This window comes from Thermobia domestica, chromosome 6 (assembly GCF_964235325.1).
Source record: "Thermobia domestica chromosome 6, izTheDome1.hap1.1, whole genome shotgun sequence".
Lineage (NCBI taxonomy): Eukaryota > Metazoa > Arthropoda > Insecta > Zygentoma > Lepismatidae > Thermobia > Thermobia domestica.
This window is the reverse complement of record NC_137459.1, coordinates 26,759,482-26,781,281: the sequence shown is the minus strand read 5'-3', so window position 1 is coordinate 26,781,281 and position 21,800 is coordinate 26,759,482. Positions and strand designations below refer to the sequence as shown.

General features: G+C 36.1%; 1 protein-coding gene across 1 annotated transcript in view; it reads right to left on the bottom strand.

Annotated features, from left to right (window-relative positions):
- Positions 1-21,800, bottom strand: part of LOC145687896 (haloacid dehalogenase-like hydrolase domain-containing 5) — a 49,587-nt gene that overhangs the window by 2,354 nt on the left and 25,433 nt on the right. The window contains exons 3-7 of the mRNA XM_081761439.1: positions 21,395-21,598; positions 17,574-17,785; positions 14,710-14,898; positions 9,166-9,346; positions 5,556-5,700 (exon numbers count right to left, since the gene is read on the bottom strand). Coding sequence (XP_081617565.1) covers positions 5,556-5,700; positions 9,166-9,346; positions 14,710-14,898; positions 17,574-17,785; positions 21,395-21,598 — 931 coding nt within the window. The remainder of the gene's footprint in view (positions 1-5,555; positions 5,701-9,165; positions 9,347-14,709; positions 14,899-17,573; positions 17,786-21,394; positions 21,599-21,800) is intronic.

The window sequence follows — 21,800 nt, the reverse complement described above, 5'->3', positions numbered from 1 at the left end:
AAAAGAAATATACCATAAACTAAACCAGAAGAAACACTGTCAGAATTCTAAATGTACTTCAAGATCAGAAATGACATCAAACAGCAAGTGAGTTGAGTTTAACGTCCCATTCACCAGCGAGGCTATATGAGACGTGGACCTACTGATTAAACAGGGAATCCGAACCACTTGAGCTCCCGCCAAACAGCAATCGAGTTCTTGTACGTATTTAACAGCGAGTTCTTTGGAAACCAACTAGCCTTTGTTCTGATCATTTCATGTGTTCTATTGACACTACAATTTGCAGTAATGCAACGACACAATAACATCAGTCTAACTGTTAAACATAGCGGTAAAACGACTACACATTATTTTTTTTTTTTTTTTTTTTTAAGTATACACCTATATATTTTCCTTGGAAACAATGGACTTGCTGTTCTTTCAAAGAAAAATTTACAGAATTGTGTCACGATCACCAGTCCTGGCGCACAGGCAGTAAAAAATAGTTTGTCATAACAACATCGAATCTAAAATTACAGGGAAAAAATATTAAAACACAATTCAAATGAAGACAATGCATTTCCTTCGTTGCTGCACTATTTGATATAAATTTTATTATCTCGCCTTCGTTACTCAACCAATTAGGCTTCTGCGTCGAGAGAGAGAAAGAAAGAAAGAGAGAGAGAGAGAGAGAGAGAGAGAGAGATATGGAGAAATATATATACATAAGAATTTAGGAATGTGGAAGGAAAATGCGGGAAGAATATAATGGAAATAAAATTAGACCAGAATAGCACGAAATGGAAACAATTTATTCAGGCCCTAAGCCGCAAATTTTTAGGATTAGGAGTTCTGTTTTTGGGGTTTACCAGCATCTATAATCTCTTCAAACCTGTTATGTATGAGGCTCGTCCCAAGCCGACCACACTACCCGGACAAGTTAGGAGAAATAAAGAAATTGGAAGGAAAGAAACGGCCTGGGACGTTTATGTTATGTACCATCCCGGGGCTTCCTTGCTGAGGAAAATCTAGGAAAAAGTCTCACGCAGGATGGCTGGCCTAAAAAGGTTTTTACACCTTTCCGACCAAGTATTCCTACCGGGAATAAAAAACCGGGACAGCTATGAATTTGACTACGACCGGAATCGAAACGGGGCAGACGAAAGCGTAGGTGACTACGCTAGACGGGGCCACCCTAAGCCGCAGAAGCTGAAGACAAAATCATTGGGCAATAGTGCACTATAATTTACAAATTCTGCTTCTTATATTGGTTTTGAATTTCATATCAAGCTAATGTAATATGTGGTTTCAAGGCATTAAAATGATCGTAATGAATGCATCTTTTGCTATTTCCTTAGCGCTGTCGCGTAATGCTGGTTCGAAATGAAAGCTAAATGCACCAAATTTCAATTTCAAACCACCGTTATTTAAAATATCTTGGATCACGAAGTTATATTTTACAGCAAATGCAAAGAAAGCTGTAGCAATGCCTTCCGACACCTACAGTTTAATATCGAACAAGTTCTCAGAAAAGAATATTGAGTGCTCACTTTCTCTTACATTCGGATCATGGTATAATATAAACCAGTGGATTTTAAACCGGGATCCGCGAAATTATTTTGCCAATCTGCGTTACGCGGATGCTCTGACATGGTGTCGTGTCATCCATGAAATTTACTCCTGACGTAACTTTCAACTCTAAATTCAGAAACAAGTTATTAAATCAGTTTCCGTTATCTGTGAGTGAAGAATAACCCAATATCAGCAGAAAAAGATTTGAAATTCTTACTGACGTTTATTACATATTTATGTGAAACAACTTATTTTCCTGTCTAGGCAATTAAGGCAAAATTTAAATACTGGCTGGGTGTTGATGATCTTGTGATTGTAAAATTTGTATCTGAAAGTAGAATGTAATTATTGCTCAAAGCTGTAATTTTCTGCATTCATTAACTCAATAATAAACAATAATTAATACCAGAACTGCACATGTAAATGAAATGTGTGCTGCTTTGTACTTTGCCAGTCCGCAACATGTGTTCGTGTTTTCTGCCGGTGTGCGAGTATCTAAAGGTTGAATACTTCTGATATAAGCGAAGAAAATTCTACAGATTCTTAGTTTAACCTCTTTATGGATTCCTTTTTACACTAGTTTCATATATTTTTTTAATACCTTGCGTAAAGTATCAAAAAGAAGTGACAAGACATGGGTTACTTCAAAGATTGGAAACTGCAAACAGAAATTCTTTTATTTTCATATATTCACTAAGAGACACACTGCTATACCACTTGGACTGAGTAGATATATTAAGAAGTGAAAAAAAACCTACAAGAATGCCATACACGCGGATGAAAAGTCGACAAGCTAACATAGTTACGATGTAGTAGCATTTTAAAAAGAAGTTCTGAATCTCTTCCTTTCCAACAATAATAATAATAAAAAGGTTTTACAATAATAGTAAAATGACTTTCTTTCTGTGATTTTCTATAACGCTCTTGTATATTTTGGTAAGTTGCTGATACGAGGGTCATTTTAAAAGTCTTGCACACAGCGCATGCGTGACCATTTGAGTGGTGTGATCAAGTTCAATTTTGTGTCAGTTCTGAGTCAGTTTGGGCTTGATGGTTGTGTCTATGTTTGGTGGTTCACGTGGTTGTGTTGAGAGAAATTTAGTGTTAAAATGGAAGGTGAACCCGACTGAGGTCGGATTACATATAGTGACCAGCGTTCCTATAGCAGAATCGAAACTCTACGTGGAAAGAATCCAACTGAAATTTACAATGCTTTGCAGAGGTTTGTGAAAATAGTGTAGTGGATCGTAGTACTGTATCACAATGGTCAGCTCGCTTCCGTGAAGGTCGTGTAAGCACTGTGGACACCCCAAGAAGTGGAAGACCATCAACTGCAACAGAGTACACCTCTAAAATTATTGTGAATGACATTTTTGAGGGAGGATCGACGAACAACATGTGAGGAAATTGCATATGAAGCCAGAGTGTCTATCACTTTAGTTTACAGAATCATTACTGAAAAGTTATAGATGAGAAAAATAACTACCAGATGGTTTCGGCATGATCTGAGTGAAGAGCAAAAAAGCATGTCGCAAAAGAATCGCAGAAGAATTGCTTCAACGTTACCGAACAGAAGAAGATCACTTTCTACGAAGGATTGTAGCAATTGATGAAACCACCATATAGTTTTGATTTGTTTCCCAAATTGAAGGAACTACTCCGTGGAAAACGCTTCGGTACAATTGGCGAAGCTTCCAGTGAGATGATCCGAGTGATCAGATAGCTCAACAGTGAAAGTGCCGTATCTGGAATACAGAATTTACCAAAACATTGGAAAGTTGTCATAAGCAAGAATTGAGATTATATTGAAGGCTTGTAAAGGTATTTTGTACAATAAATAATTTACGTCCATAATATATTTCAGGGTGCAGAACTTTTGAAATGACCCTCGTATTAAATTTCCAAGTTGCTGATTTAAAGTTGATGATATCAAGTTCCCCCCCCCCCCAAAAAAAAAAGATATAAAATACTAGCAAAAGAAGGGAAAAAATACGTTTAGATCCCCAACTTTTTAATGGTTTACATGGATAAACCTTGTCTAAGAGTTTCAATATTTCCAACTTAGTAAACTTAAAACAGAGCAGCCACAAATCCAAATCAAGTATGTTTCGTGCTTTATATATATAAAAAAATAATCATATTCATCTCTTCTTTTTAATTAAAGCAATTTAATTTCTCCTAATGATTAGACGTGAAAAAAATAAATAAAAAAACTCCAAAATATTGATATTTGTCATGTCATCAGGACTGGGTTATCCAAACAGAAGCCCTTTAACGACGATTGAGAAACAAAATAGAAACAATAGAACTAATAAATGCCGAGTACAAGGTTTGTAAAAAATAAAAATTAAAAAAAAAAAAATCCGTCATTTTATTTTTACCGCTCTTTCCAACCTTTGCAAAAGACGAGAGAGGATTCAATTCCAAAGCATCTAAAAGATCATTTAAAATAACAAAGTTTTGTCCCCTTGCCGTAGCTTTGGTATAACAAAAAATAATTCATTTCTAAAACAAACAAATTAGGATATTTAAACATTAATACACACACGATATATTCATATAAAATAAAGCTCTCTTTAATAAGTTTGATATGATTCTTAAAACTTGATCATGTTTGATTCCACAATATGGCAAGGCACAAGGCAAACTTTCATGTGTATGGGTACAACACGTATAAAATGAGAATATCAGGCTTATTCATACAGGATTCACTCATTGTTGCGTGAGCTCATGACATATACGACATAGATTTGTAACATCGTAAGAAAGAAAAAAAAAATTACATCACAGCCTATTTATTAAAGAAATGTGATACAAGGTTATTGTATTACTACGAGGGTAACTCAAAAATTATCCGCAGTGTAGCTCTAACTTTTCTTACGTTGTTCATAATGACCTATGTCCTCGTTTATTTTATTGTTATGCTGTTCTGGTAATCCTGTCAAAATTTGATCCTGATTCCTCCATTTGTCTTCCTTTTGTTGCAGATAGATCATGGCCGCTCCATCAGAAGTTTGCACCAAAGAGGAACAATGAGCAGAGATCCGGTTTCTGTGGTCGGAAAGTGTATCAAGGGCCGCAATCTATTGAAGACTTTCGGCACAATACGGGAACAGTGTCTTGCCGCAACGGAGTGTCTACGAATGGATTGAAAACTTACAAAAATGGTCGCACAAGTGTTACCGCACAAGCAAGGAGCCGGACGGACTGCGGAGCCTGATACACCTTCCGACTACAAAAACCGGATAGCTGCTCGTTATTCCTCTTTGGTGCAAACTTCTAATGGAGCGGCTATGAACTATCTGCAACAAAAAGGAAGACAAATGGAGGAATTAGGATCAAATTTTGACAGGATTACCAGAACAGCATAACAATAAAATACACGAGGACAGTAAGAAAAGTTATAGTTACATTACGGATAGTTTTTGACTTACACTCGTATATTTGCAGCCTTTATGATGCTTGAACAACAATATTTAAGAAAAAGTTGTCAACTACGTTACCCACCAAAATCCTTACTTTATTTAGGCCTTAAAAGAAAAATCCCTCTTAGAACAGTAGACGGAATAGTTTTAAAAATATGGATGAGTATAGCCGAGTTATTTGAAGATGACTGTACAGTTGAGTTGATGTTTGTTCTTTGTAAAATTACGTTCTTGTGGAACAGTAAAAGCCTCGTAGTTTCTCCGAAATAAAATTAGTGTTCAAACAAGATTTCAAAAGATTGTTATTGCTTTTTAAAGGAATGAAATTAAGACAACGTTATTTCAATTTGACTTGTGTCTTGCCATGGTTTTGATTATATCATTATCTCTCTCTCTCTTTTCTTTCACGCCAAGATTTCACAATAATACTTTATCATTCTTATTTTAAGATAAACGTAATTTCGTTTTTTAATTTTAATTTTCCGAGTGATCTCAAATGTCGGACAATATTTTAAAATGGTTTGATATTATATAAAGTACAAATTAAAAACACTACAATACATGATTATTAAACGAAACCTTCTTGTCGGAAAATCAGCTTCACAGCATTCAGAACATTCTTCACGATGAAGTTGGGCTCCCGAAGCTTTTCTTCGACCGGCAAAAAATCTCGAGGAGAATGATCCAACAAACATTCTGATCTATGCTGCGAATACACGCCCGTCTGAAAGAAAGAAAGAAAAACTCAAGACAGGAGCTCCATCTTCTACATGTAAAAGTAAAATATAAGGTACTAGGATCGTTTTATAGGCGCCCACAGAGAGGAAGACCAGCCACTTTTAACTCATGCCATTATACAGAGTTGAGATTTTATGTAACTATCTGGAATTCAGAATTTTATTCAATACTAGCTGAAATACCCATTCTTCGCATGGATCAGATAAAATATCTATGTAAACAAACTAAACAAAGAAAGGAAAAAAAAATACCGGTCACTTTTTACTACTATTACATATCCCGGTAAACGCCCTCTGAGAACCCCTGGTTCCAAAAAACGCCTCTAGCTCCCAGCTGATGGAGGTTGTATTTGGAAGTCAACGCCTGGGGGAGTATCACCATTGATTTCAGCGACCGCGAAAACTATGAATTTGACACTAATATCGGTCATTTTCCACTACTTTTACATGTCCCGGTAGAGACCCCTCCCCCGAGACCCCCTGGTTCAAATTTTGAAGAAAAAAAAAAAAAAACGCTTCGTCTTGGTCTGGGGCCTGGACCAAGGTACCCGTGACCAACATTTGGTAACTCTCGGTCCACTCGTTTGGTCCCCAGCTCGCACACAGACAGGGACACACACACACAAACAAACTCTTTATTTTATTTATATTAGATTACATTCGATTTCCACTCCGATTGAGGAACAATTCTTGGGCATCACTCGGGTTTCTGACAAATGGGCGCCCTTAGATCCTTCTGACATTAACTGGAAATAATCACTACAAAAGCTCAAAACTTGTAACCATCAGTTGGTTTAAATGTAACTTAACATACGCGATATTCATAAAAGAATAGTAAACTAAATAAAATAAGTTTTTTTTTTTCTTATAGGTACTACTTAAAATATTAAAGAGAGCAATATTCAAAGTTTGAGGTGCGTTAGTCATTGTTAGTCATTGTGTACACTTTGCCACGAAGGAATATATCACGGAAACCTAAATTTTACCATTCTCGATAAGCCATGTCTGCAGTACAGATGTCATCCAACCACAAAGATCACGGAACAATGGAGATAACCACGTCTTTAACGAATTCTCACTGACTGACTGGCTCACTCACTCTCTCTCTCTCTCTCTCCCACACACACACACACACAAAGAAAGAAAAAAAGTAGAAGATCCAACTAACGAAGTGGCCAAGAAGGAAGAAGGATGTCACAGCCAGTCATAACGGATCAAATGTGATCTTCCGCCACTCACAATTGTTTCGACGAAAAGAAAGAAAGAAAAAGACGTGCTTTCTATTGACCGTAGCAAGAACTCTAGACACCTCGAGTATGCACAAACAACAACAACTGCTGACTCGTACCTTACGAAATTGTGGTCCCCAAGTGAGTGTAAATGAACCTCCATCTTGGACAAGTATCTTTCTAATGACAGGTTCCGCGAGGTAGAAGAAATACACAAAGTGTGTAAGAATGTACCGGACCGAGAATCATACTATACAGTTTTGTTACAATGTGGTCTGAGTGGCGAAGCACGCACCTCGAGAGTAATGCTGTTTGTGGCTATTCAGGAGAAGGGCTTGTATGTAATGAAAATTTAAGAACAGAGTTAAAGGAAAAGAAGACTGAAATTGCAAATATCATTTTTGTGGCAATTTAAAAATGTGAATATTAGGTGATGGGAATCTAAATGTAACAAAAGAATTTTTAGTCTCGGGCGATCACGTATCCTCTCGTGTAATTTACTACCATTAGGAAAAAAAAAAAGTAATTATAGTGGACCTCAGGGTTCAGAATGATGCAATTTATCAAATATAAAAAGGTTCACGTTAGGACTCAGAACAAACTCACAAGATCCTGACTCGAAGTATGGGTGGACGACAAAGAACTGGACACCAATCCTGTTTAATGTAAGTTGTATTTTTCATTAACAAAACGCTGTTACTTTTGGTGGCCTAAGCTTTTGTTTTCCTGCGATAAAGTTAAGTCTCAGAATTAATGGCTATCTCTTTTCATATGTAATTATTAAATTGATTTCTGTAATTAACTTTAGGCAATTTAGTGATAATGACGGAAGATTGGCTACACTTCGACCATCAACCATCTTAATCGACGTGCTCCTTACACCGAAAAACGAGAAAAGTTTATTTTGCACTTTGTTGAGATAAACACACAGTTTTCTCGTTTAATGTAAGGAAACACATTGACTGAGTTTGTTAATGGTCGCAGTGTTGGCAACCTGGAGTCTTTATCACTAAATTGCCTAAAACTGCCTGTATCTCCGAAACCAGGCACTTCTCAACAAAGTGCAAAATAAAATTTTCTCTTGTTTTGATGTGATGTACATGTGTAAAGTTTATCGGTTTCCTCCCGGAACACCCTGTATAAGGGTCAATCTAATGATGGCAGATATACTAATGAAAGAAGGAAAGGACCGATTTTTTATGTTACACACCAAATCCTCTATAGGTGTACATTCTAATGTGAAGAGTGAAAAGGTGAACGACTGGACCGACTCGAACCTGGGACCTCTGGCACACGTCGATGCATTAACTACTACGTCACCCAGTCCGTTGCTCAGACTAGGCACCCATTCTCTCTCGAGGTCGGTGCTTTTATCTCTGACCATGTGGGTTGTACCACAGACTCCTGCCTGTGATTGGACAATCCTGTGTCCGTATACCGAGCATCTTATGAAGGTTGTGATTTCATATATACTAATGAAAGGAGGGGGGGAGGGGTATTTTTTATATTAAAGATCAACTTTTCTATAGGCGTGTATTGCGGACTGGGTGGCACAGTGGTTAACGCATCGGCACGGTATGCCGGAGGTCCCGGGTTCGAGTCCTGGTCCAGTTGGTCACTTTTTTTTTCTGTTTACGTTAATGATGGCAAGTTGATCATAATCAAGTAACTAGATTTTTTTTTTTTTTTTTTTTTTTTAAAGGTACAGAGAAAAGATACTACAAAACTTTCCGGATAAATAGAATCCAGCAATAAACTTCAGTCAGAAAGAAATGGTTGAGTCAAGTAATTTGGTCATTTCCGCTCTCAATCTTGGTGGAAGGATCTAAAATTCAAATTTTTGGTTAAAAACAATACGGTCTACTAGATATTAAAAAAGCATAGGCTGGTGTACGTTTTAGTTTATTTTCATGTAAATATGTTTTCCTCCCTTACTTATCTTTGATCTATTTGCTCGTTAAAGTATCCCCTTTCAGAAACTTAAACAAAAATTGAAATTCTCTCTTACTATAATATTTATAAGTCAATGTAAAAACTAACCATTGCAAGTTCCATTCATAGCTCACGACTTTGGAACCCAGCGGAAACACATGAGCAATAAATACTGGCGGAAATACGTCATGCTTAATTTGTCCATAGTCAAAAAGGAGAAAAAAAAAAAAAAAGAGACTAATACTAAATTTCAAGGATTGGTAATCAGTAGCAATCTGGTAGTATACAGACCTCAACTAAGACGCTATAGCATGAATCAGCTCCTTGCTCCCATCCATTGGAGTCTTCACCACCCAACAGATGTTCAATACTCCTTGCAAACTGAGCAACGCGTTTTGAGCTCACAGCTGATCTTTGAAGCAGATATTGGTGATAAAGGTTTGCACCGAATACATCAGTGTTGATATTATCTCTGAAAACAGGAAAAAAACATGATATAGTTCATGTCTATTTATTTTTATAATCTTAAACTATAGTAATGTTTGACACACATGTGTTTTCATGGAAAAAGAACCGGTTTTGACCAGCTTCTGAACCGGCTCAGGCACCATGAACCCATGCTAAAGATAGGAACCTGTCCGGAGCGTTTTCACAAGAACCGGTTCATTTTCCATCCTTGGTTTTCATATTTTATCATTTGCGCCTTCTTCATAGAGCAAGAAAATAACTGAGTAGTCGAAATGATTAACTGCTCGAACCCCTTTCAGTGCACGTTATATAACACGTGGATTTCAGTTTTAACTTAGGGTCAAAACTACCGTGGTCTCCAGTTCGATGCCTCAAGGAATCCAGTGTCTATCAGCTTAAATGTCATACCCATGAGGCGTACAGTTACAGAAAAATATCCACTGCACCGCATAGCATATTCTACAATAAATGGAGAACACTCTAGAAAAAATGATCTAATCGCTCTATTATTAATATCATATCAGGGTTCATACTGAAACTCTGATAATTGATTTCCTTGTATTTCTATGTCTCTGAGTTAATTTTCCCTGATCCGCGACACCGCGAGCACTATTATTTATGGTTAAGAAAAAGCACTTTTTAATTGACCTTCATTATGCCCACCATAACCGTACAACGTGCTCCTTTTTTTTTTATTTTGTAATTGTAATTATAAGCTGACTTTTTTTTCTGTAAATACAGGGTGTTTCAAACTGAATTTCTGGGTTTTAAGGCTTTGTAGTATTTATGACAATGAACTTACAATTATAATACATCAAATGCAAGAGCAACTCAAACAGTTTTGTGCGCATGCACTGTTTCCTCTGTCTGCCGTTAGAAAGCGCTAGTAGCAAAGATGGCGGCTAGTGAGCAGAAAGCTTTTTGTGTTTCACATTTTGCAAAGGCTGACTCTGTAAGGAGACCGTCTGTGTGGAGAAGTATAAGGAGACGCTTAGAACTATTTCTTTACGATTTGCTGCTGTTACAAGCTCTAAAGCTTACAGACTACGGTTTACGTGCTAAATTTGTAAATGAAATGTTGCTACATGAGGATGATGATTTTCTGGATCTTGTCTTCTTCAGTGATGTGACGACATTTCACGTAAAGTAGCGTTGTGAACACTCAATGCTCGCATCTGGGGGAGTCAGAAAATCCCCATGAGATTGTACAGTTACAACGAGACTCCCCTAAATTGAATGTTTTGTGCCATATCCCGGAGGAAAGCTTATGGGTCTTTCTCGCCTATCGACTCGATGTGTGCTGCGTGACAAATGGTGCTCACATTGAACATTTGTAGCAAAAACTGTTTGAGTTGCTCTTTCATTTGATGTACAGGGTTATTCAAAAAGAAAGAACAATTTCAAACATTTATTTCTTCCAAACTACAAAAGATAGAAACATTATTCGAACGTTACTTGATTAAGAAAAGTTTACAATTTAAACAGCCCGGATAGAAGTTCCAATCACAGCCACATTGGAGCTGTTGTTTGTTGTTGTTTGTCTGTAGTGAAATGGCGGCGTCACCACAGGAGAAGTCTTTTTGTGTGCTACAATTTGCAAAACTTGAGTTAATTGTTGCAGTTCAGCGACCATTTCGCCGTCAATTTAATAAACAACCGCCGCATCATAAGCAAATTTACGAGTGGCATCAAAAGGTGGTTGCATCTGCAAAGGGAAAAGCACGGGACGTCCACGCACATCGAACGAGAATGTCGAGCGTATCGGTACACTTTACGAAAGGAGCCCAAAGAAATCCACATCACGAGCAAGCAAAGAACTTAACATTCCTCAACCAACGGTATGGCGAGTTCTAAAACATCGTCTGCACATGAAGCCATACAAACTGTGAATTTGATAACTAGAGACCAGCTGATTCGTGTGTGGCAAGAAATGAGCCACCGTTTTGACATTTGTCGTGTAACACACGGTGCTCGTATTGAATGCTTACCATAATTACTAACAATAAATTGTAAACTTTTCTTAATCAAGTAACGTTCGAATCATGTTTCTACCTTTTGTAGTTTGGAAGAAATAAATGTTTGAAATCTGTTCTTTCTTTTTGAATAACCCTGTATTATCTATAATTGTATGTTAAATGTAATAAGTACTACAAAGCCTTAAAACACCAAAATTCATTTTGAGACACCCTGTACTTATTATAAATCAAACTTTCTGTATTTGGAATACAATAAAACATTACTATCAAATAATAATTATTCATTAACGATATCTTCACTATCTCAGCATTCTGAATACTTATAAAAATAAACAACTAAATGTGTTATAATTTAGCCAATCTGTGATTATCTGCAACCAAGAAACCTAACTTTTTTTCCTGTAACATATGTTTCTTTTTTTAATTTTTATTTAATTTGTTCTTTCAAAGCTTAAAGTTTCAATACCTCTCGGCGCTCCTCAAGCTTCGTTATTTCTGAAGACAATTTTCTTTTTCCAATTTTCCTTTTCTAACTTTATTCTTTCGGGTGTTCTTATGTTTTGTGGTTAGTTCTAATGTTCGTTAATATCGCTTGAGTAACAAAGAACATTCTGAATACTTTTGTGAAATCTGATTGTATTTTTCACTGTCCTCTAAGAAACTAGACTATGTTCATGTCAATTCTGTACAAGTATTTATTTATAGTTTAACTAAACTCTATTGTCACCTTTTAGGGGAGTTCTTAGTCAACAAGCAATTGGAAGACCTATCTCCAGTCTAACCAAAACTCTTGGTAATAGTTAGAAGTGGATTGAATCATTTATTCATATTAGAACTGTAAACATAACATGAAGTTATATCTACAAAATGTAACAGTAGTAATTTTAAATGTACAAGCCAACTTATCGTTGCATATTCAGCTTTCATCATAAATACTGATTATTGTAGAAATAACAAAATAAATAAATAAAAACGACTTCTACAGAATACAGCAATTTCCCTGACTCATTTTAATTTTCCGCACTTTCAAGGTCAGTGTGAACAGTACATACCGCTATACATATGAATAAATTAATTGAAGTTTATGAATGGTCAGAGGGTAAATTGAGTAGCGCACCGCCACAGTTAAGTCAGAGATTTGAGTTTCATGTGCATTGCTCACTCATGCATTTTTTAATATTTTGAAGAAAGAAAGGATGTTTTTTTTTTTTTTTTTTTTTTTTTTTTTTTTTTTTTTTCAAGAACCAATGAAAATCAGTTATTCGACAAGAAAGAAACAGAGTAAATCGTTGGACGAGTAGATTCTCTAATTTTAACAAATTATTTATAGTACTATTAAGAGTACTGTTTTATGACCAAAATGTTTTACTAGAAAACATTAATAACGTCGACAATAACTCTTCTAAAAATGTAACAATTACATTTCATTCCGCTTTATCATCATTTAAATTTATACATAAACTAAAATTTCAGTTTGTAACATGTTTTACGAGCTAAAGACGCACTTCAGTTGGAAACAATGTGAGTAAGTATATACGGTGTGTGTTCCACTCTCTAGCGGTTTTTTTTTTTTTTTTTTTTAAACCATAACCCACAATAAACACGGGAAAAAAAATATTCGTGGACCTACTTTAGTTTGTGGGTTGCCAGTTTACTACATAAAGCTGATCTGACAGATGACTGACTGAAGTGTTAAAAATGGCCGCCATTGGCCTGTACACATATTTGAATGCGACGATCCATGTTAACAAATTTAACAAATCCAGCCCTCTACGTCCATCCATATAAATTTTGGATTTTTAGTAGTTGCTATTCGAGGAAGAAGTAAATGAAAATGCCATTTCCTAATGTTCTACTTCTAACATATTTAACAGAATATACGAGAGATGTTCAGCAATTATTGTCCCTGATATAGAATGCATTATCTGAACCAGACGAAACTGTAAATGCAGCATAATGTACCCTTTGAATTTAGACAAAGTTTCCGACATGTCGGGTGTATAATGTTAATGTTCTGCTTTGTTTTTCAGATCAAGGTGAGGGATGATTGCGAAAATGGACAAATCTGAACAAAGAGCCGTCATTAAGTACCTCCAGAGGAAGAGATTAACACCCAAGGAGATTCATAAAGACATGGAGAATGTATTAGGTAATGGCACCTCTACATAAAAAATCAAGAACTGGTCACGCGACTTCTGGTGCGGCACGGAGAGCTGTGAACATGATCAGGTACAGGCCCGCCCGTAATTGTGTGCGCACCAGAAAACATTAACATGGTTCAAGATCTGAAAATGGCTGATAAACTACTTCCTGCGTCGAGGCTAGCTGAGGTTGTTAGCTTATCACTCGCTCGTAGACACAATTTTACAGCAATACTTGGAGGTGCACAATGTGTCAGGCCGATGGGTGCCACGAATATTAACCATTGATCAAAAGCGTGAACAAGTCCATTGTTCAGAAAGAAATTTGGCCTCGTTTAAGAAACATCCGAGTAACTTTCTTGCTAGATGTGTGACCGTAAATTAAACCTAGGTACATCATTACGATCCAGAGTCCAAGCAACAAAGTATGCAGTAGTGGCACCATAATTCTCCCCCCCCCCATCCTTCCCCAATAAATTCAAGACAATGCCACAGCTGGCAAGAATTTTGGGATAGTACGAGCGCAATGCTCGTTGATTATCTCCAGGGCCAAAAGACAATTACAGATTAGTGTGATTTACAATTGATTCAAAAAGTAGGGAAGGCAATCAAGGAGAAACGCAGAGGGATGCTACACAGGAAAATGCTACTGCTGCAGGACAATGCTCCTGCTCACATAACTCTCTTTATCGCCGCCGACATTGCTGATACCGAGTTTGAAATACTTGAGCACTCTCCATACTCTCCAGATCTTATCCCAATTGACTTTCACTTGTTTCTCAAGCTTAAGGAGCACCTGTGAGGCACAAAGTTACGCAGGGTGTCGAAGAATGGTTTCTAGAACAGCCAACAAGTTTTATTTTTGAAACTGGTATTCGTGCTCTCTTATCATAGGTGGGAGAAGTGCATTACAATGAAGGGAGACTATGTGGAAAAATGACAGATTTTCTGTCAGGGATAATAATTGTTGAACACCCCTCGTAATACAAGAGTAAGAAATTTTGTGAATAATGAAGTTTCATTACCATATTAAACTAACATCATAGCAAAAATGGCTACCTATTGATTTTTTTTTTTTTTTATTTTGCAAAATTAAGCTCATATTTGATTCTTTCAATAAAATACATGAAGCTCATATTTTCGTGTTTCTTTGCTCATGGTAGTATTTTCTTGCCTAATAATTACAATTCAGGCAACCAAACCATCAGGGTTAGACTGGGTTAAACAGAATACCGTACTGAAAAACTTACCCAATTGCATAAAGCCTTTTAATAGGCTGAGTAATGCCCATCTGCTTCGCCTGGGTCAGCACAACATAATGAGCATGATGGTATGTTATTTCGCTCGGTTTTCCGATTAGAGCTGTGTAAATTAAATCGTGGCCTGTAATCTTCTTATAGAGGTTCTCCAAACACAGAAGAAAGGCACCGTGTCCAAATCTGAAACAACAAAGAAAGAAATAAACAATAATAATAAAAAGTAGATTCGTTACCACTAGTATCTATTTAGTTATGGAGATTTTAATAAAAGAAAACTTAATTTTGATATTTGGAAAGTAACTGAAACAATAAGTCTTACTTGTTCTAAAAATATTTATTTTTTTAAACCACAAACAATGACCAATATGCTAAAAGAAGTAACAATTCTAAGCTAAACCCTATTTAAATTTTATGAGAACATTAAATGAGAATACTTTCAAATATCTGGGATCAGTATTAACAGACCAAAATCATATTTACGAAGAAATTAAATGTCGACTAAAAAACACGGAATTCGTGTTATTATTCAGTTCAAAATCTCTTGCTGTCGCGAATTCTGTCGAAGAATTTGAAGCTTAAAATATATAAAACGATAATCATGCCTGTTGAGCTCTATAGTTGCGAAACATAGTCGCTTACTCTGAAGGAAGTACTTGGGAATAGAATCCTAAGGCGAATAATCGGACCCAAGAACGGGAATGGCGGAAACTTCATAATGACTAACTGCATAATTTATACGGTTTACTAAACACTATTAGAGTCATCAAGTCTAGGAGGCTTAGATGGGCAGGTCATGTAGCGAGAATGAAAGAAAGAAGGAACGCTTTCAAAGTTTTAACTGGAAATCCAAACGGAAAACGACCATTAGGCACACCTAGGCGCAGATAGGAGGGCAATATTAAAATGAATCTCGCAGAAACAGGAATACAAAGTAAAAACTGGATTCAGTTGGCTAATGACAGAAGTCAATGTTCAGCTTTTGTGAATACGGCATTGAACTTCCGGGTTCCATAGGTCATAGAGTAAGTTCGAAAACATTAAATGTAGAAGACAGCGTAGAAGATGACAGTTCGCCTTTACTGTAACCGTGAAGATTGTTTAAGGTTAAAAATTAACAGAGAAGCTGGTGAAAAATATTCAACATTATTATGTTACAGATTGACTCTTTCAAGTGTTCAGAAAGAAGAAGTACGTTTTGGAGCAAGGTGCAAGGTGGCGGTTTATGACAGACCCTTGAGTGAACCATGCCAAGCTACATAAAATTGAATATTAGTAGTGTGGTTATGTTGCGGTGCATTGCTTGTTTGTTTTCATAGCATTGCAGCAATAGTTTTTGCTAGTTGTAAATACAAATTCTCGCAATTACGTGATTTTAAGCAGTGTTGCTAACTTGACCAATGTTCATCATATCCCCGGAACGGGTTGAGATTTTTAAATTACTGTAAACAGCATTATGATCTTAACGCTTGTTAGAAACCATCTATGTGACTAGGTGTGACACTTATCTAAGCACTTTCTGGAAACAAAATCTTTTTTAAAAAGCAAGATTTTCAATCCCTTGTAACCGAATTAACTAACTCTATGGCCCATAGAACCCGGAGGTTCAACGCCGCATTTATAAAAGCTATCCATTGACTTCTGTCCTTATTCAACTGGATTCATTTTCTAATTTCCATTCCTATTTCTGCGAGATCCATCTTAATATTGTTCTCCATCTGCGCCTAGGCCTTCCTAATGGTCGACAACAGGCGTGATACAGCACATCAGGCATGATTATCGTTTTATATATTTTAAGCTTCACGTTCCTCTACAGAATTCACAAAAACAACAGATTTTGAACTGAATAACATCAATTCCCGCCTTTAGCCGACATTTAATTTCTTCATGAATATGGTTTTAGTCTTGTAATATTGATCCTAGATATTTGAAAGTATCCACTTTATCAGAAGTATTATTTGATATTTTAACACATCCATAATTCGCGATAAGTATATAACACATCGAGATCTACGGACTTCCATGTATTTAGTTTTCTCTGCATTTACTTCTAACAGATGTCCCTGTAAGAGATTAATAAGACCTCAGCATTTCTTTCTATTGTTCTTCTGTCATCCCCTATTAAATTTACATCATTACCATACGCCATAACTTGGTGAATACCATTCAGCCCTAGGCCCTGGTTAGGGTTTTTGATTTTCCTTATAGTACTCCAGAACAAAGTTGATAATATTGGCGAGAATGCATCTCGTTGTTTCAGGTTATTTCTCGACGTGAAAGCTTGTGGACAAGAATTTTCCTAATCGGACTTTACTTTGGGATTCATTTAAACATATCTTAATTAATTTAATTTTGTTTCTTCTTGTTGGAAATATGGCAATTCATAGCCACAGTATTCAACACTAAAACACTTTCGATGTGCATTGACACATCCGTCTAACTTCCATTATTTCTGCTGTAGAGGCATTCAAAATTTGGATGTTTACGAATGTTTGGGATACTATAGCGTCTTAGTTTGTAACACTGAATAGTACCCGTAGTATTGTTTGTTTACGCTTGATATATGAACTTGAAATATGCGATAATATGACGTACCGCTATTTGAAAAAACATAATATTGGGTTGGCAGTACTGTTAATCTGATGGTATTTCGGAGCATCTCAAACAATGTCTTTATGCTGATATTTGAATGGTGCAAAATTTCAGCGTTCTGCATCTATCAGTTTAAACGTTACTACGGTGTTTCAAGATAAATGTTCCACCCTATATATACTGTATATCCCACGTTATCACATGTAAGTGGACACTTCCTTTAAAAGCATTATCTATTAAATGTATCAGGAAAATTATATCTTTACCTGGGCATGCAAGCTTCTGCCATCCACTGAAGATCCATATTGCACGCCAAGACCGGTAGATGAGGGTAGTTAATGGACCGAGGTGGTTCGATAGGCAGTCCATTAGTCATTAGTATGTCCACCAATAGTTGAAGTGCTGTCTCCCACCTGACCGGTTCACCAAATAGTACTACAGCTTCAATACGTGGGAAGTACTTCTCGAAAGTACATGGCTAGAAAAGGAAAGACAGATGTACAATAACATTCCGGAAAAATCAGGTAAATTTGGAATTTACATTAAAGTTATACATTCAGAGTTCACCGGCAAGTTTTTAAGATGACCACAAACTGACGGCGTCATTTTATTAAAGAAAATAATGTTGCAACTAGTTTCTCAATTTGTCGAATAGCTACTTACTCTTGGTAAACTTTTTATTTAAGGTTGGTGTAAAGGGCAAGTTTTGCCGATAGATGTCACTACGGTCTTCGTATTTCTCTCGTGTATCTTTTACCTTTCACGAAAATTTACAATTTCTCTTACAAATTTCAACCTAGAGATTTCAAATTTTTCGAGGAGAAACTTCAAAACCTATCGAAGGCAACAATCCGTGCCGATTTTTTATTTATTTTCTTCATTGTTGAGACAGTTCCATTGTTAAAGGTTAGGATATCCATTTCAACAATCAAGCTATTTCAACAATGAAAAAAAATACAAATAAAAAATCGGCACGGATTGTTGCTTTCAATAGGTTATGAAGTTCCTTCTCTCAAAGTTTGAAGTGTGTAAGTTGAAATCTATAAGAGAAATCGTGAATTTTTGTGAAAGGTAAAAAATACATGAGAGAGATACGAAGACTGTAGTGACATCTATCGGCAAAACTTGCCCCTTTACACCAACCATGGTGGAAAGACTACAAGGTGGTTGCATGCGCATGTCGTCTGAAGCGCTGTCGTGGCGGTGACGTCATCTGGTTTGCAAGAGACAACGGGAAACGGCGCGGCTTTAAGTGACAAGTGAAAATTCTTTGTTACTTTGTTCTTTTAAATGATATCGAGAATGCCTAACTGTGCAGTGTACGGCTGTAGTAATTATTACATAAAAACTAAGGGAACTAATATAAAATACTTTAGATTTCCTCAAAAAGAGGGGGAATGTCTCCAGAAATGGATTTTAGCTTGCAGGCGACAGGACAAAATAAACCTAAAATATGGTACATAAAAGTAATAAATAAATGCAATGTTAAATGAAATTATAAAAAAGCGATTTCATTATGTAGTTTCTTTTTAGTATTAATAGCATAATAGTATATAGAGTTACAGTAGCTTGTGTTGATTCTGCATACAAAAATCCAATAGTACGATTTAAAAAGACGAACTTTGGGGCAAGACCCGGATTCGAAATCATGAGGGAGGGGAACAGACAGAGGTGATCATTTCTATCATCATTTCCTTCTACATAAGATATTGAGATAAACTTTTCCCCACAGAGGCAGGCATGTAACTCGAGAAGGGAGGCACGATGATCTAGGAGGCTTACCTCCCTCGAGTTACGCAAATGGAGAGCATTGAACGCGTTAAAGTAGTTCAGGTCCCATTACATTCTGGAGGTCTGCATTCCCTGTAGCCTCGGTGAAAAAACGGGACGTTGCACTTCAAATTAACTAACGAATGGAAGGTTCGTAATAAAGATAAACGGTTACAAAGATATATAACAACGTATTAGATCAAGAGAATAAAGTGTCCACCTACCATGTCAGGGCGACATTGTCGGGACATTTTTACACTCAGATTTTGAAATTTTTGTTCATTTTAATCATAACTTTGGATACATATTTAGGGGTTCCCTCCAGAATAACAAAATTAAGAATGACTTCAGTAAATTTTAAAATATGGTAGATTCTCAACCAATCAAGGAAGCACAAGGCTCACCTCTGGTACAAGGGATACTGGTCCGCTTCTCGGCCAAGTGAGTTTGTGGTGGACAAGATCGTGTCCGTGAGTTTCTCGGGATACTCCCGCATTCTCATTCCACCAAATTCCACATAATCATTCATTTGCATTTATCTTTTGTCTTCTTTAGTCCACGGAACAGAAAAGAGAAAACATATCAAGAAAATGAAGAAAATTATGTAATTTTATGGTATATATCGTCGGCGGCAATTCAAAACCTGCTATGTGCATTTTGCAGGAGAAGCGAAAAACAGTATCCTGGTTAGCTTTTTGGCTTTATAAAAGTGATGTTATAAGTAATATTTGATGCTGCACGTAACTGGTACCTTCTCAAGTTACTTGAGAAGGTACCAGTTACGTGCAGCATGAAATATTACTTATAACATCACTTTTATAAAGCCAAAAATCTAACCAGGATACTGTTTTTCGCTTCTCCTGCAAAATGCACATAGCAGGTTTTGAATTGCCGCCGACGATATGTTTTCTAGTCTAGCTGTAACACTCCTACATCGTCTTCACCTACGCCTAGTATTTTGTTTCTTACTTGAATTAGTCATGTTGCAATTTCTTTGTTTAAGGTGCTTTGTATATACATATTTATTTCTATATATTTTTAGAACACAATAGTATATGTAACGTTTTATTTCGTACAAATGTTTAATAATACAGTTTGTTATGGCGTAAATTTTGAAACTAATATTCAGAGAACTGTCAGTTTCACCAAACCTTTTGTTCAGATACAAATTCTATAAATAAGCGATCAGCGATTTCAAATAAGATGATTTTTTAGTAAATCAAAAATAAAAGCGATGTTTAAAATATTAAATTCGTGCATCCCTGCTCAATAAAGTTTTTAACCTCCCTTAAGATTCTGACGAAACTTACATGGGAGCAACCTCTTTTTTTTTTTTAAAAAAAAAAAAAGTCCAAGCATAAGGAAAATATACGTATGTGCATTTCTGTTTACGAAAACCATGAATTCTCCCTTGAGATATTCTCAAAATTTATATGGGGTCATCAGTAAAGAATTATCTTTCAAGCAAAATAATAATAGTAAATCAAAACCGATCAATGTGTTACAAAAATATACTTGAGCATACATAAATATATAATAACGAAATGCATTAACGACACACTGTGTTATAGATTATTCAGGCCTATACATACTCGAGTGTATTACTTCAGATGTTTAAAAAAGAAAAGAAAGAAAGAAAGAAAAAGAAAATGTAGTGAGTAATATTGGCTTGTTCAAGCTTCAAAGTTGTTTAATATGAACTGATTCTGCTGTTTCTTTTGCTATTGTAAATATCTTCCTTTGAATTCACTTAGCTTAAGCATTGATTACATTACGTTTATATAATTATTGTTTGTACTAAAATTTTTACTAAAATTTTTACTAAAATTTAAAAGATCACTATAAATAGAAGAGAAGTTTGCGTGTAAGATACCGGCGAGCAAGCACTTGTTAAAAGTTCATCTGACTCTCGCTGGCCACGTCTGACAAGTGGGACCAAGATGACGCCATGCGCCAGAGCGACAAGAATGTAGCAGTGCATTGCATCCACCTTGTAGTCTTTCCACCATGACATCAACCTTAACGTAATGATTTAATAGTTTTTCAACGCTATCTGAAATTCTAAAATGTACGATAACACAGCTGTATGTTAATTTGGTTCTCGTTTCTCACTGCAATCCAAAGATTTGAATTTTCGAAACACATTTCGAGTTTCAACAGCAAGTACAGCCCAATATGTTAATCCTCAAACAAGTGAACTAGATATATAAGTATCATCATCATAGTACAATACCATACTTAAACAAAATCTGTCACAATACCAATATCAGAAATGAGCGACTCTTGCCACTTTCCTGACTTAATACAAATTGCTTACCACTGATATTCTGCGCTTGTGGTCCACTGCATCTAATACTGGAAATGTGTTCCGCAGAGTTTCGAGGGTAGTGACCTTTTTGAACCCAAGATTTCTGGCAATTTCTTCTACAGGGCCCTGGCCTGATACCAGTACGTGTTTCTCATGAAACTGATGGAACATCCGAAGTGGCGAGTGAGCCATTACTACCTGGTCCTCGGAAATCTAGAGGAATAAACATAGTGCTGAAGGTTAAATACAAAAGAAACAAATAAACATGTCGAAGGTCTTAGTGTACAGTTTAGTTTTCAAATAAATCTCGCCATTTACCACTTTTTGTTGAAAGACCCTGTATTCGTATCAATACACTACATGAAAAATAAAACAAATAAATAAACAGGACGCTATTTTTTTATTTTATTTATTA